This window comes from Schistocerca gregaria, chromosome 1 (genome assembly GCF_023897955.1).
Source record: "Schistocerca gregaria isolate iqSchGreg1 chromosome 1, iqSchGreg1.2, whole genome shotgun sequence".
Lineage (NCBI taxonomy): Eukaryota > Metazoa > Arthropoda > Insecta > Orthoptera > Acrididae > Schistocerca > Schistocerca gregaria.
Genome location: NC_064920.1, coordinates 857,694,944 through 857,711,600, shown reverse-complemented (window position 1 = coordinate 857,711,600; position 16,657 = coordinate 857,694,944). Strand labels below are relative to the sequence as shown.

The 16,657-nt window shown below is 42.9% G+C and overlaps 1 protein-coding gene across 2 annotated transcripts in view; it reads right to left on the bottom strand.

Moving 5' to 3' along the window:
• Positions 1–16,657, bottom strand: part of LOC126272750 (annexin B9-like) — a 121,724-nt gene that overhangs the window by 63,918 nt on the left and 41,149 nt on the right. For both annotated transcript variants that reach the window (XM_049975854.1, XM_049975864.1), the window contains exon 2: positions 5,170–5,212. In XM_049975854.1, coding sequence (XP_049831811.1) covers positions 5,170–5,202 — 33 coding nt within the window. In that variant the 5' untranslated portion in view covers positions 5,203–5,212. The remainder of the gene's footprint in view (positions 1–5,169; positions 5,213–16,657) is intronic.

Sequence of the window (16,657 nt, the reverse complement as noted above, 5' to 3'; positions counted from 1 at the left end):
AAAGGCTGATGAAAGGGCACTGAAGAAGGCAAAGGCCATTCTGACAACTGGTGAGGTGATTGCCTTTTTTCTTTAGATTCCCATGGAAGACAGAGCCATAACTAAACCCTATTATGCTTTAATGTTGTTGGGTCATTTGAAACTGGCATTGACTGAAGAGAGACCAACATTTGCTAGCAAAAAGAAGTGATTTTTCACCAGTATAATGCACCATCCCACACAACAGGGATAATAATGGCAGATGTGCATGAATTGGGCTCTGAACCAGTTCTTCATCAAACCCATTCACCAGACTTACGCCAAAGTGACTTCGTCCTGTTCCCTAACCTGAAAAAGTGATAGCTGCTGTCAATTTTGCAGAGTTAGACTATTTTTCTGCAGATGAAAAATCTGGAGGACTGTTAGACAAAGAGGCTGAGTCAAGAAGTAAGGTGAATTGTTTGCAAAACAAACATTTTTTCTTGCTTTTTATCAGACTTATCAAACCATTCTCATAGTTCACATCTATCTGCAGATGTTTTCTTTGGTCAGAATTTGGCACAAAATGACAGTATTGAGTGCTATTATGATGTACATAATGTTTAACATGACTGCAAAGTTTTTTAACAGAATTATCAGTTTCATCTATGCAGTATCCATCTTAAGAATCTTTCATTCTGCTGCACTGTATCATGTCAAAACATATCAAAATAACAAGTCAGATTGTGACTGTTTTTACATATTATGACTTTCTGTAGTGCATGAGAAAGATTCCGAACATGGCTATTGCACAGCCACAACTGGTTATTCTATTTAGAAAACTTTGCAGTCAAGACAATTAATTAAAATTATGTTTCCTTTGGCACTGGAACTAACGTTTTTCAGTCTGTTGAGAACTGCCCAGTTTCATATATAACTCTTATGAGTTCTTCTTCATGTAACTATTTTACAGCATCCTTGAGGTCTGCTGGTTCCCATGTTCTTCCTGACTGCAAGGTTGAACTCATGCAAAATATACACTGAAAAAATCTAAGCACCAAAATATAAAGAAATGATACAGTTTCAGAAACTTCACTGGGCTCTTACAGATACGATTTTATGTATAAAGACTGAAGGAGCGTGTGAAAATGTGTGCCAAGACTGGGAATCAAACCCAGGTTTCCTGCTTACTTGGCAGGTGTGTTAGCCATTAAGCCACTTTAGCACTGTAGTTCACACAACTGCACAGATTACCCTGGCACACCTCCCTCCTTGATCCGAATTCTCACTGCCGCCCCAGTCTACTTCAAATTCCCCTTACACAACAATACATGGCTATTGCTGACACAGACAGAACCAGCTGTCATCAGAAAATACAGACCTCCACCTTGCACTCCAATAAGCTCTCACTTGGCATCATTTAAGTCACAAAAAGGCAGTGATTTTGGGTCAGTGGAATGCACACTACAGGGTGTCTAGCTCTGAGCTCTCCTTGAAGTAACTGATTTTTAACAGTTTGTTACACCAGTGTGGTGTCAACTGCTGCTCAAATTGCTGCAGCAGATGCACTACAATGTGCAAGAGGCCTACATCAAACACGCTAGTCTTCCCTTTCAGTACTGCCATGTGGCTGTCTGAAGCCCAGTCTTGCAATCATACTTTCCCTGACTACTGATGCCAGCCATCATGCATAGTGGCTATATTCCTGCCAAGTCTTTCTTCAATACTGCAGAAGGAAGATCCATCTTCTCTTAGCCCTATTACATGACCTCGTTCAAAACTGAAAGAGTTGGTAATGGTGTGGCATCTTACAGGCATTCTTGATTGAAATCAACTCGCCATGTCCAGCCACCAAAGTAATTAATATTTAAAGCAAACATGACTTGCACCCTCATTGTGCTACTTGTGCCACTCACACAATTTGCATGAAATCTGAAGAGACATCTTTCAGATAAAAACACGCCTACCAACTTTCATTTGTCATTCTTCATGGTGTTACGATTCTTTTTCCACGAGTGTAAATTTGTGTTACACTTTCTGTAAACTTTAGCATTGATGTCTGTTTCCTGACCACTTCATTTGCTGCTCTTAGGACAGTACTTTCAAAAGACATCAATCTTTTTTCAGTATTTCAGGTTTTGTTCATAACTACTGTTTGTTTCTTCTACACCAATCTAATCACTTCAATTTTGAGTGTATTCATACACCATTTTTCACAAGTTCTTAATTGTTTTGAATCATATGCTCCAGCACAGATATGGGATACTGCTTAATGCTCTCTACATTATTTTGTCCAAGATGACTTTAGTTCTTCATATAATTGAAGGAAGACAATTTTTTCATTGTACCACCTAAGCTGTATCATTAATTTTTAATTCCTCAACCAGATTCACACACACATTGTCTGATAAATACTTTGATCAGTATCAAATATAACATCTTGTTTGCTGTGAATATGACTTCCTAAAGAATTGAGATACCCAAGTCACAAGAGGGAAGGATGCATGGGCCTGGGAGATGACTTCATAGCTATCAGGGATTTAACGCGAAGTTTCTGAGAGTATGTTGATTCAGTTAAATGTTGTGGAATGGGTCAGCTTACAAGAATAGTACACATGATTAGTGTGAGTATTAATGATCATTATCTTTGTCCTACTCATGGAACTACACTTGAAAACAAGTTGATTTTTAAGCTAACCCACCTGAGTTACAGCTTTGTCACTCCAGATACCTCATTCCAATTTAACATTTCACTGTTGTGTTTCTGTATCAAGTGCTTGCACATTTGCGACAGCAAACTTTCATCAACAGTCAATGTTTTTGCTGCACGACTTCTCCTACCCTACAGTCCAGACTGGTTAACCAAATTTTTGTGGCTGAATATATGGATGGAAACAGAGCTTTTGTGCACCAATGTCTGACCTGCCAACAACATAGTATCACCTGTTATGTCAATAATCTTCTTTGTTTATCTTGTCCAACCCAACCAATGATTTTAAACTGTTCACAGAAACTACACACACTGTAACTCATCGACTGCTTCACCCTTTGGCCTGAAGTTTTCCCTATAGCCAACACCACCACCGAAATGATTACAAGCACCTTTTTGTGCATGGAGTGCTAACTTTGGAGTGCCACTATGTACCACCACCGACGAAGACAGACAGTTTGAGAGATGACTATTAAAAATCACTCACTGTTTCGTTAGACATGAAATGTTTTCAAAATATGGCTTATGACCCAGCAGCAAATAGCTTGCACTGCCAATTTAAAATGTTTTAAAATGCCATCAGATTAATTACCTGATGAAATGAGAAACTTGGCGGGATCACCTATCCCTCCACTGACTGTCAGGCTGAATGCCAAGTCTGTTGCAGCAGACAGTACCATTAGAACTGGGAAAAGGGGGGGGGGGATTGGTAACTACAGTCATTATAAGTTGCAACATATACTGATGAATCCTGTTTATTCTTTAATTTTTTAATTTGTTGACTAATTTTATATGATTAACTTATTTTGTGTGTTCTCATGTGTACGCAATAAATACTATAAATGAAATATTTGTGCTAAAATGTAACAAGTTTTATGCTGCTAATTGCTTCACATTTTGTTACTTGGTGAGCTAAGCTAACTCTCAAACTTTAAACTTGTTTCTATTATAGCCCCTCACATTTAAATCTAACTTTTGTTCAGCATGGAAATTTCTTCACAAGGCCATATTTACTATGCTGACCACATTTAAATTATTTTTATAATCAGCAAATTTATGCTCTAGTACATCATATGATATCAAGTGCATTTAAAATTATTTGAATCCTTGCAGGCCCTTAATTGTGAATTGCACAGTAGTCACAAAGGTGTACATAAAAAATGCAACAGTGCATAAAAAATTGTTATGTTAGTTCAGGTCGGCCAGTGTAGCCATGCGATTCTAGGCGCTTCAGTCTGGAACTGAGTGACCGCTACGGTCTCAGGTTCGAATCCTGCCTCGGGCATGGATGTGTGTGATGTCCTTAGATTGGTTAGGTTTAAATAGTTCTAAGTTCTAGGGGACTGGTGACCACAGGTAAGTCCCATAGTGCTAGGAGCAATTTGAACCATTTTTTTGTTAGTTCAGTGTGCTGAGGAAGAGGAAGACATACAGGGCCAGCACCAATAGTGGTGGGTAAAGCACAGTGATGTTCAAACAAAAGTTATGGTACAACTGTTCTACTTTCTTGAACTATCAATCCCTTCAGTAGTAGAATTCATACAAGCTGACAGTTTTTAGTTACTGAAATCTGTAGAATGGTATCTTCTAACTACTCTAGTTCCCATACGTTTCATCACAATCCACAATGTAACTATCACTGCTTCCATCAGCAACATCAAGAGTATAGCTGTTGTGCACAGTTGTGACAGATCCTGTAGTGTGTTAATTACACACAGTTTTGAGTACAAATTATTATTTTTTTTTTTTACATTTAATAGTTCGGAATTTTAATACCTCGTCTCCACTCATATAGGCCTACAACATTTTTCATATAACAATGTGTAAATTCACAACTGTTGTATACAGACAAAGACTTCTAAGAAATTTATACATAGAGATTACATGAACATGCACCAAATTGCATTTCGATATAGGTCATTAATTCTTCATAGCAGGTAGACTTCAACATTCTCATTTTTCCAGACACACACAAGCTTACATTTTGTATCACAGTGTCACAGCATTTACACAAACAATGTCCTGAATACATATCCCACATATATCAACAAACAGCAACAAAAAGCAAAGCCTATACACATAGCAAACAAGCTGCCCGCACCAGAAACTGAATTACTTTATACAATGCAAAAATAACTGATTACAAATGATTGAAGCTGTTTCAAAGCCAAGAAGAATGAGATTTAAGGTTCACACTTTTGCTGTCATAACAAAATATTAAAGTATGCACAAACAAATCTGAAAACTGGAAACTATGATATGTTCTAGTAATGAAATTTACTTATTTCCAATTTTTATGCAGACTGCATATAAAATATTCTATATTTCTAACAAAATTATGGTTGATATTACACCCCATAAATCCAAATTGATATTACTACTATGCACTCAAATCAGCCAAATGCTTCATTACATATCAACATAAACATTAGCACCTATATTATCGAAGTCTCTATTTTTGTACAGCAGAATTATGAAGATCAATATGAAACATGCTGTACCTGTGGGTAGCCAGGATATCCCGGGTAACTCATCTTCCAGCTCCTGAAACAACATGTGCACTGACATTAGTACAAAAGTTGCTTAATGGAAATAAATTAAGTTTAACAGGCAATTAATAAATGTGTTATGAAGATGCTACACTGTATTCAAATTCACACTTGTCTCATTATATTTGTTGTTGTGGTCGTCAGTCCTGAGACTGGTTTGATGCAGCTCTCCATGCTACCCTATCCTCTGCAAGTTTCTTCATCACCCAGTACCTACTGCAACCTATATCCTTCTGAATCTGCTTAGTGTATTCATCTCTTGGTCTCCCTCTACGATTTTTACCCTCCACACTGCCCTCCAATGCTAAATTTGTGATCCCTTGATACCTCAGAACATGTCCTACCAATCAGTCCCTTCTTGTCAAGTTGTGCCACAAATTCCTCTTCTCCCCAATTCTACTCAATACCTACTCATTAGTTATGTGATCTACCCATCTAATCTTCAGCATTATTCTGTAGCACCACATTTTGAAAGCTTCTATTCTCTTCCTGTCCAAACTATTTATTGTCCATGTTTCACTATACATGGCTACACTCCATACAAATACTTTCAGAAACGACTTCCTGACACTTAAATCTATACTCGATGTTAACAAATTACTCTTCAGAAACTTTCCTTGCATTGCCAGTCTACATTTTATATCCTCTCTACTTCGACCATCATCAGTTATTTTGCTCCCCAAATAGCAAAACTCCTTTACTGCTTTAAGTGTCTCATTTCCTAATCTAATTCCCTAAGCATCACCCGATTTAATTTGACTACATTCCATTATACTAATTTACTTTTGTTGATGTTCATCTTATATCCTCCTTTCAAGACACTGTCAATTCCATTCAACTGCTCTTACAGGTCCTTTGCTGCCTCTGACAGAATTACAATGTCATCAGCGATCCTCAAAGTTTTTATTTTTTCTCCATGGATTTTAATACCTACTCCAAATTTTTCTTTTGTTTCCTTGACTTCTTGCTCAATATACAGATTGAATAACATTGGGGAGAGGCTACAGCCCTATCTTACTCCCATTCCAACCACTGCCTCCCTTTCATGTCCCTCGACTCTTATATTTGCCTTCTCGTTTCTGTACAAATTGTAAATAGCCTTTCGCTCCCTGTATTTTACCTCTGGCAGGGACGGGGGGCGGCAGGGACGGGTGAAGGTGAAACTATAGCGTAACTAGACGTCATGGACACAGGGTGAAGACTTGTATACTTCTTATGAGCCTCTGTGTAGGTTAAATGATCAAGGGACTTTTACTGCTGTATCTTCTTTTCCTTCTTATGTACTGGGCAATCTGGTGAACGTGGAGAATGATTGCCATGACAATTAACACACACAGGAGGGGGAACACAGGGACTCCCCTCAGGGAGTGGACGTCCACAGTCACCACAGAGGGGCTTGCGAACAGCGGGAAGACGTGTCCAAAACGCAAGCACTTAAAACACCTCATAGGAGGTGGGATGTACTGCTTCACATCACATCGATAAACCATTATCTTTACTTTCTCAGGGAGAGTATCCCATTCAAAGGCCAGGATGAAGGCACCAGTATCAATGTGATTGTCCTTAGGACCCCTCTGAACACGCCGAACAAGAAGAACAATGTGTTCCACAAAGAATAAAGGTTTGGTATTTGTGAAAGTATCCCCGTCAGTCCTGGTGCAAACCAGGTAGCGGGGGAAAGGCTTTGCCCCTAGCCAACGGGCCTGACCATCTTCCCAGGGGGTAGCCATGGAAGGGAAGGCCGAAGGGGCAGGAGAAGCAGCACTAGAAGAATCAGTTCCACACAGAGACGGCCACAGAAGAACAGCTAGAGTTCTGGACCCATATGCATTTCATTTGCATAGTGTCCGCCCTGATACCACCCACTCTGATCAGGGGCTCTCCTCACGGGCACCGCCTAGCCACAGCAAGGGCCGTCTGGCACGGCGGCCACTGCCGAGAGTTCTGATGCTCCAGGATGACGAGCAGCCACTCCAAGGCTTGCATGAGGTGGTCACAGCTCAGGTATCAAATGTGATCCCTGTGTGTTCAGAGGGGCTCAACCAAAAGGGTACATAGCGACCCCACCACACGAGCTGGCTATGCACCCTAGCATCATACGACATGAAAGGAAAGGTGGAATGAACTAGGACATGTCCGAGACACTAGGTAAGGTGCTCTTCCCCAAATGGCTCACACTACAGAAGAGAAATTTAGTAATGGAGGTCAAATCCCAGACGGGGACCAGGGAGTGCCAAAAGGAGGTGGTGATTACGCAACAAAGCCAAATTGTAAAACCAACAGAACCAGGAGGATAGCGGGGGGCCAAGATAACCAAGGACACCAAGAGAGGGAGAGGAGAAGGTGAGGGGGGGAAGGAGCAGGGAGAGGAAAGGAGGGGAAGGGGAAGGAAATGCAGCCCAGGAAAGAAGGAAGGCTGCAATAGCTCAGGGCTCCGTGCTCACCGTGCACGTATCCACAGAAGATTTGTGGACCCCCTGGGAGGGGGGGGGGGGGGCGGCAGAGAGTGTTACTACGAGCAGTAACTCTCCAGATGGCATTCCACTTTTGGGCAGAGGGGGACTGAAGCAGATCCATATATCCACAGCTGGTATCATGAAAGGAAATTGTGGGGGCAGGGGTAAGTATCTGCTTCTCTAGTCGAACGGTCAGCCAGTTCATTCCCTGGAATGCCCACATGACTTAGGACCCAGAGAAAGGAGACTGAACTGGTGGCATACTCAAGGGCAGAGAGAAGGTCATGGATAGCAGATACCAAAGGGCAACGAGAATAGCATCAGTCGATAGCCAGCATACTGCTCATGGAATCTGAACAAATTAAAACACTGTGGAGGGAGGCATGATAAAGAAAAAGGAGGGCCCTGTGAATGGCTTGAAGCTCGGCAGTGAACACAGTACATGATACCAACTATAAACATGGGTGTTCGAAGTTAGTAGGAAACATGAAAGCATATCCCACCTTATCGACTGTCTTAGAACCATCAGTGTAATACATGGTGGTACCCTGGAACTCAGCAAGGATGGCGCATACAAGACGCCGGTAAAGCACAGGAGCAACAGAGACTTTAGGACCCTGGAATAGAGCAGTCCTAATCCGTGGTATGGGCACCATCCAAGGAGGGGTATGGGAGGAAAGACATGGGGTGCAGTCCAGTGAATGGAGATGGAGATCCCAACCAAAGGAAGCGAGACACATGCCAACCAGCAATCCCACCAGTGGGCGGGTGTTAGGAAGGAGACCTCCCTCACTGGCAAAGAGCACAGGTTACACAGGATGGTCAGGGAGTTGGCGAATGGCAATTGCATAAGAAACTAGGAGCTGGCTCTGTCAGACGTGTAGAGGGTGAATCCCTGCTTCTGCAAGGATACTATCAACAGGACTATTGTGAAAGGCACCAACAGCCAGACACACCCCACAACGATCGACAGAGTCAAGGAGTTGCAAAGTGGAAGGAGCTGCTGAGCCATAAACCTGTTTACCATAATCCAGTCTGGACAAGACCAGAGCATGGTAAAGATGGAGAAGATGTGTGGGCCAGGAGGCGGAGAGCATTAAGCTTACACATACATGTGGTTTTTAGGTAGTGAATGTGGGGCAGCCATGTCAGCTTGTTATCAAAAATAAGGCCCAAGAAATGGGGCTGTGCTACAACGAGGAGCTGGTTGCGTAAATGAAGTTCTGGATTGGGATGTACTGTGGGTCGAAGACAAAAATACATAACCCGCATTTTGGAGGGAGAAAATTAAGGCATGGGCAGCAGTCCACACATAGGTCCATCAGATGGCACCTTAGACCTGGCCCTCAGCAAATGCTACTGACTGGGAGCTGCACCTGATGCAAAAATCATATACGTACAATGCCGGAGTAACCAGAGGCCCAACAGAGGTCACAAGCCCATTGATGGCAATGAGTAAGAGTGTGATACTTAGCACAGAACCCTGTGGGATACCACTCTCCTGAATCTGAGGGAAGTGCCAAATCAGACCTGGAAGAGCCGGCAAGGTGAGAACTCACAGATAAAAATCTGAAGGGGACCATAGAAGCCTGAGTAATGGAGGGTAACTAAAATGTGATGACGCCAAGCCATGTCATATGCCTTATGTAGGTCAAAGAAGACCTTGACAAGGTGCTGGCAATGAGTAAAAGCCTGTTGGATGGCTGATTCCAATCTGAGTAAATGGCCAGTTGGAGATCGCCCTGCCCAGAAGCTACACTGATACAGGGACAAAAGGCCCCAATATTTGAGTACCCAACATAATCTGCAGCTGACCATCTTTTCGAGCAGTTTACAAAGCACATTCATCAGGCTAATTGGATGGTAGCTGTCTAACATTTGGTTTTTCCCAACGCTTAAGGACAGGGATAACTATATTGTCTTGCCATTGTGATGGAAAAGCAGCCATGAGCCAAATGTGGTAGAAGAATGTGGTTGAAGATTCTGAAGAGCTGTTGCCTCTGGGGAACGTCCAAGTGTTGGATCATCTGGCTGTGGATGGAATCTGGGCCTGAGGCTGTGTCTCTTTGGGAGCTTAGAGCCTCCACCAATTCCCATCCAGTGAAGGGTGCATTATGTGGCTCAGTGTGGTGCGGGATGAAACTGAGCAGGGTCTGTACAATTCTGCGTTTGTCAGAGAAAAGTGGTAGGGTACAAAGAGGATGATGATGTCATCACAACGAGTGTCGCGAGGAGCAATGGATCAGTGCATAGAGCGCCTTGGTGGTTCAGACCCTGGACAGTTAACTGTCGCTGGCGACCCAGAAGGCTAGGAGCTTGGATCAAACCTGCGATGAAGAGGCATACGTCCCCAAGGAGGAAACTTAGTGCTCCCAGCATTACCTTTTACTCCACTTAATAAGATAATGAGCCTTTGCCTGGAGATGCTTAAAAGTGAGGATGGTCTGTGAAGGGTGTTGCTTAAATTGATGCAGTACCCATCGGCAGTCCTACACAGAAAATGTGACATCCTTGGTTCATCATGGTACCAGTGAAAGATGAGGGGGACCTGTGGATACAGGGACAGCAGTACCAGCAGCAAGAAGAACAGTGGCAGAGATGCGTTGCATTACTCCATCAATGGAATTAGAGGGGGAAGTGTGAAAGTTTACAGCAGACATATATAAAGGCCAATTGGCCCTGCAGAATGCTCACGGGGGTCTGTCTGCCTGGTGGCAGCAGGGGAATGATAGAATCACCAGAAAGTGATCACTTTCACAAAGATCATCATAAGATGACCAATGTAGGGAAGCCACGCGGGCAGCTGAGGAGATCGTGAGATCTACGGCAGAGAAGGTGCCATGGGCAGCACTGAAATTTGTAAGGGAACCATCATTGAGGTGAGACAAATCAAGGTCGGTGATAAGTTGGTCAATTAGGATACCCCTACCCATTGAAGTGACACTCCCCCCATAGTGGATGGTGGTCACTGAAGTCCCCAAGGAGGAGAAATGGGGGCAGGAGTTGCTGGTTTAAGGTAGACAGTGCAATGTGAGAAAGTGGCCTACCTGGAGGGAGATAGACATTGCAAATGGTGATTGCCAGAGTCATTTGCACTCTAACCACTATCACTTCCAAATTGGTGCATAAGGGGGACCCAGTCACTAATGTCATCGGAGCGAACCGAACTGCAGACCCCACCAGATGCTATCCCAGGTCTAGCATGTTTCTGACAATGCCCAATAAGCACAAAATGTTGGAGAGTGGTCATCGTGGAAATGCGTTTCTTGAAGCAGAAGACATAATGCAGAATAAGAGGAGACAAGACACTGAATTTCCTGTAGGTGACGATAGTACCATTGCAATTCTACTGGATGATCATGTGACGAGAATAGGAAGTAGACATAAGGAAGCCGAGGAGGAGGTGAGGTCACGTCACTCCGTCAGTAGTTGTCAGTGACCAGGATGGAGTGACATCCATAAATAAGATGTCATACTAAGGTTGCGAGGGGGGAGATGGCACCTCAGGGGCACCAGGGGCACCTTGAAATGAGATTTATGTTTCTTCTCCTTCTCAGGTGGAGGAGGGCTGGGCACAGGGGAGTACAGGCTTCTGCAAGATCTGGAACCAAAAGAGTGGGGAACATTGGGGTGCACAGACAGCGTGCCTCGTAGCCAAATGGTGATAAGAGCCTTCTGGCCTGAGGGACGCTGGGGAGAGGGGTCCTAGGAGGGAGCCTGATCACCAGCATATGCTGAAGAAGGGGGGGCATTTCTTCAGCCGGGGAGTGGGAGCAGCTCCCTGACGGGAGGTCGTGGGAACTGCAGGGGAGGGGGGATGGGACAGGGCTGAGGTGAGGAGGAAGTGAAGTAACAAAGGCAAAAGTTGAGGACAGTCACATTTGAGTCTCTCATACTTTTTGTGAGCCGCAGCATAAGGCAGGCAATCCAAAGACTTATTTCTTTTCTTTTTTGTAAGACGGGCAATCTGACGAGTGAGGGGAGTTGCGGTCAGCCCAGTTGACACACAGGTGGTGGAACACATGGGTTTCCCCTTCTGGAGTGGGTGGCCAGTCACCACACAAAGGGTCCACTGTACAGCGGGAAGACATATGCCCAAAATGCAAGCACCTAAAGCACCACATAGGTGGTGGGATATATGGCTTCACATCACATCTGTAGCACATAACCTTTACTTTCTCTGGGAGGGTAGCCCCCTCGAAAGCCAGAATTGCCAGTATTGGTGCGGTTGTCTTTGCAACCCTTCTGCACACGTCAAAATTAACACCATGCTGCTCCAGATTAGCATGGAGTTTTATCAGTTTGCAGGATGAGGTTCCTATGAAAAATTACTCCCTGGACCATATTCAGGGATTGATGGGGACTGATAGACACCAGGACATTGCCAAGATATAACAGGCACTAAGAGCTGCGGTTTGGGTTGCAGAAAAAGCTTTGATCAACAGGGAGCCCGACCACACCTTACTAATACTCCACTCCACCAAACTTGTCCTCAGTATTGTCCACGAAAAACAATGGCTTTGGGGCTGTGAATGTGTCCCCATCCATCCTAGTACAGACAAAATAATGAGGAAAGGGTTTCATCCCAAGACAGCAAGCCTGGACCTCCTCCCATGGTGTAGCCAGGGAAGGGAAAGTGGGTCATATGAAGCAGCATTCAATTATCCTTCACCATTCGAAGAGAAGGCCGTTTGAGAGCAGCCAGATTTTTGCAGCTTTGTACGATTCATGCACCAAGTATCTGCCCTGATACCACCCACTCCAATCACGGTATCTCCCCCATGGGAGCCACAGCAAGGGCCGTCTGGCAGGGTGGCTGTTGCCAGGAGCTCCAATGCTCCAAGACCAGCAACCACTCCTAGGCATACAAGGGGAGGGAACAACTCAGGTATTAGTAGTGTTGTTCCTGTGTTGTCACGGGCTCAGCCATATGGGTACACAACAGCCACATCACATGGACTGGCTACACATGCTGGTAACATAGCACAGTGGGGAAGCGAGAGGAAGGAATGGGGGAGAGGAATCTACAACTTAGATGCTAGGGAGGAAGTTCTTCCCCATATGGCTCGCGCTAAAATAGGACATTTTAAAGTCAAGGTCAAAACTCAAGTGGACAATTAAATGCCAAAAAGGATAAAAGAACAGGCAAAAGGAACAAAATTGCAACCAATACAGGAAACCAGGTGGATAACTAGGTTGACATAAATCAGAACACCGAGAGAGGGGAAGGAGGGAGCAATGGCGAAGGAGTGAGGATAATGAGGGAGAGCAGGGTGAGGGAAATGCAGACAGGGAAGGAAGAATTTGCTACAATAGCTTGGGGCCCCATGTACGAACTCACAAAAGAACTGTGAACCCCAGGGGGTCAAAGTTCAAAGAGGGGCAGCATGTTTTGTATCATCACAAAATAGGGGAGAGAGAGTCACTGAAATGACACAGGATTTTAGGTGGACATCATTAAAACAAAAGCTTTTTGCTGTGGCAGAATCTTCTCACAAAATTCCAACTACCAACATTCTCCTCTGAATTCGAAACATTTTCTTGACACCAACCTACGTAGGAAGAAACATCCCCATGGTAAAATAAATGAAATCGGAGCTCTTACAGAAAGATACAGGTGATTGTTCTTTCAGTGCACTATACAAGATTGGAATAATACAGAATTGTGAATGTGGTTCGATGAACCCTCTGCCAGGCATTTAAATGTGATTTGCAGAGTATCCATGTAGATGTAGATACATCTACCTATAGAATGTATCCACTCAAGTAGAAGTTAACAAATCTAGCAGCCCACCTCTGAATTGCTTTTTTGTCTTCCTTTAATCTGACCTGGTATGGATCCCAAACACTAGCAGTTCTCAAGACTAGGTTGCACTACCATCCTACATGATGTCTCCTTTACAGATGAATGACACTTCCCCAAAATTCTCCCAATAAACCGAGATTGACCATTTCATATCACTTTGCAATGTTACACCCTGATATATAAATGAGGAGACCGTGTCAGGTAGGACACTGCTAATGTATCTGAACATCAAGGGTTTGTTTTTCAATTCATCCACTTTAACTTACATTTTTCTACATTTACAGTAATAAGTGCTTCAGTTAATTATTGACTATTTTAATCAGCTATCTTCCAATCTGGCAGCAATATATTATAAAGAACTGTCCCTATTGTATATGGGCTGTTGTACGAAGCCTCTTTATTACATTTTATTCTGCGACAGTTTTTCCCTTTCCATTGTGTTTTCTTTATGTATATTACTGCTCATTATATTATGTACTGGATTCAACCTCCCAAACAAGATTGTCTGTATAATGTTTGTAGAGTGATGGAAGTGCTACATTTTCTGACTATTTCTGGACAAGGTTCTCTTGTTTATCTTAGCTACCACACTTACTGTATGTTCTTTGTAGTCTAAAAAGTGTATCAGTATAGACTAGTAGTCCACACGCCACACCTTAATACTAGACATGATGTACATTTATCAATCTGGTAAACATTTCACAGATGATTCAGTTCAGAAAGGTTGAGACCTACTTTAGTAAATCTTATTTTTACTCATTTTCCTACAAAAACTAGAGCAACAGGTGTTCCTCAGATACAAAGGCATGAGTATGGTCCAGTAGCTACAAAAATGTTTCAGTCCAATAGAGGTGGTGGTACTGATCCAGGCAAGCACATGGATCACTGGCATACATTTCAAGATAGGGCTTGAACCATTAAGATCAAGGTAACCAGAAATTCACTTGCAACTATACTGAAGGTTGGACCTACTGTTAAGTGAATCAGCAAACCTAGAAAATACAAAGCTAGTGGTACAGCAATAAAATAATTAAACAATAAAAAGTGGAAAATCAGGTCTGCTTCAATATCTTCCTTAATTTTTTGCTTGTGTTTTGAAGAGATTTTCACAACAACAACAACAACAACAACAACAACGTTAAAATCACTGTTAAAGCAAGAGGAGGATTGTACATATTTAAAACAGCAATAAAGGAATTTCTGTTTAGAGTATTATTAGAAAGGTCTTAGGCAAGTCATTCTGATGTTCTTAAAAACACTATTTCACTTTGTAGCTTCAAAGCCGGCTAATTTGTTGAAATAATTTCTATCAGGTTTATTAAACTCACCAAGTCGGTAGAAGAAAAAAAATGGTATAGATATACTCTCTCTCTCTCTCTCTCTCTCTCTCTCTCTCTCTCTCTCTCTCTCTCTCTCTCTCTCTCTCTAATGTGCACTGGCATCATGATCAACTACCAATCACCCAAGTTTCCATCATTCCTTCTGGAAGGAGCAAAAATAGAAGTACATTGCAGTAGCAGTTTCCTTGGGTAGTGTGGAGTTTATTAGAAGGCTCAATAGCTCATCAAATGTTATTCATCTACGCATGAGGAGAGGTCTTATCGGCATTCACGAATCTGCATCTGGTATCAAAGTGAATGACTAGTTGCTTCTCTAACCAAACTGACTGTCAGTTATTTCCCTGGGATACACACATGACTTTAGGTCCACAGAAAGACAACTGAGGAGGCAGTATGATTAAGTTAATAGAATAGATCATGAATAGTGGGTATCAAGGGGTGACAAGAGTAACATCCATCAGTATCCTGGAGACTGCTTATCGAGTCACAAGAAATTAAGGCTCGATCAATGGGTCTGTTCAATAAAACATAGGGCTCTGTTAATGGCCATCAGCTCCAACATAACAGTGTACATTTCTGGCAACAAATGTCATTCCTGACCAGCAAGAAATGTAAATGCATATCCCATCCTATCCACAGTTTAAGAGTTGCCAGTGTAAATGACAGTAGCATTTTTATACTCCTGACAGTGCAACTGATGCTGGAAAAGGTGAGAGGCAAAAAACTTCAAACATTTGTAATTTATGTTTTTTAATTAGTAGTCTGGGTACTAACAAAGTGCACAAGTGGGTACAGGCAGACACATGGAGCACATTCTAAGAACGGTCGGCAGAGGCCAATCCAACTGGCACTGCCACATAATGGTGGCAGTGTGAGGGAGTCTATCTCTTGTATGAAAAATAATGCTGCAAGTTGGATGGGTAAGGAATTGTCTGATGATTGCGTAAGTGAGCTAGAGTTGTAACCATTTGGAACTGATGTGGAAAAGATTCCTCCTTTCGCTAGGAGACAGTCAATGGGACTAGTCCAGAATATGCTAACAGGCAGTCTTACTCGATGATGATGATGATGATGGATGATGCACAGTGTCCAATAATTTCAATGATAAAGGTACCATTGAGCCATGAAGTGGCAAAAACATCAGAATTGGGAGAAGACCACAGACCTGTAAATGTGGAGTACAGTTGCACAATCTGCACCCCGAGAGGAGTGGGCAAGGAAGCAAGGAGCGTTTAGCTGTTGCATGCAGTTACCCTCTAGGAGCTACGTGAGCTTTGTACCAATAAAAAAAGACTAAAAATCGGGATTGTGCAACAGTATCTATGGGTTCGCTAGCGAAGTAGACTGTCAGGATGGACTGTGGTACAACCAGAGAGGTTCATGACTCGTTTTGCAGGAGGTAATTTGAAGCCACAGGTAAGTGTCCAAGCGGAGGCCCTACTGATAGCTCCTTGGAGCTAGCATTCAGTCAAAGCTACAGATTGGGAGCTATACCAAATGAAAAATCTTCAGTATACAGCATTGGAGTGACAGCTGGTCTGACGAAGGCCACTAGCACATTAACGGCGAAGAGAAGGGGACCAACATTCTCCACGGAGCCTTGAGATACAACGTTCCCGTGGACCCATGAGGATCTGAGTGGTGTGGCGTCCGTGGATGAGAAAATGGTGCGCTACAGGAATCTGACTGCGAGTCTAATGATTTACTATTGGCGGGATAGTATATGATGCTTTGAAAAAATTTTCGTGAATATATGTTTGACACTGTCAGCTTTTTGGGCGATCTGAAAAATTATGTAATTCTTGAAGAAACAAGTTAGCCAAGATCGTTAATAATTT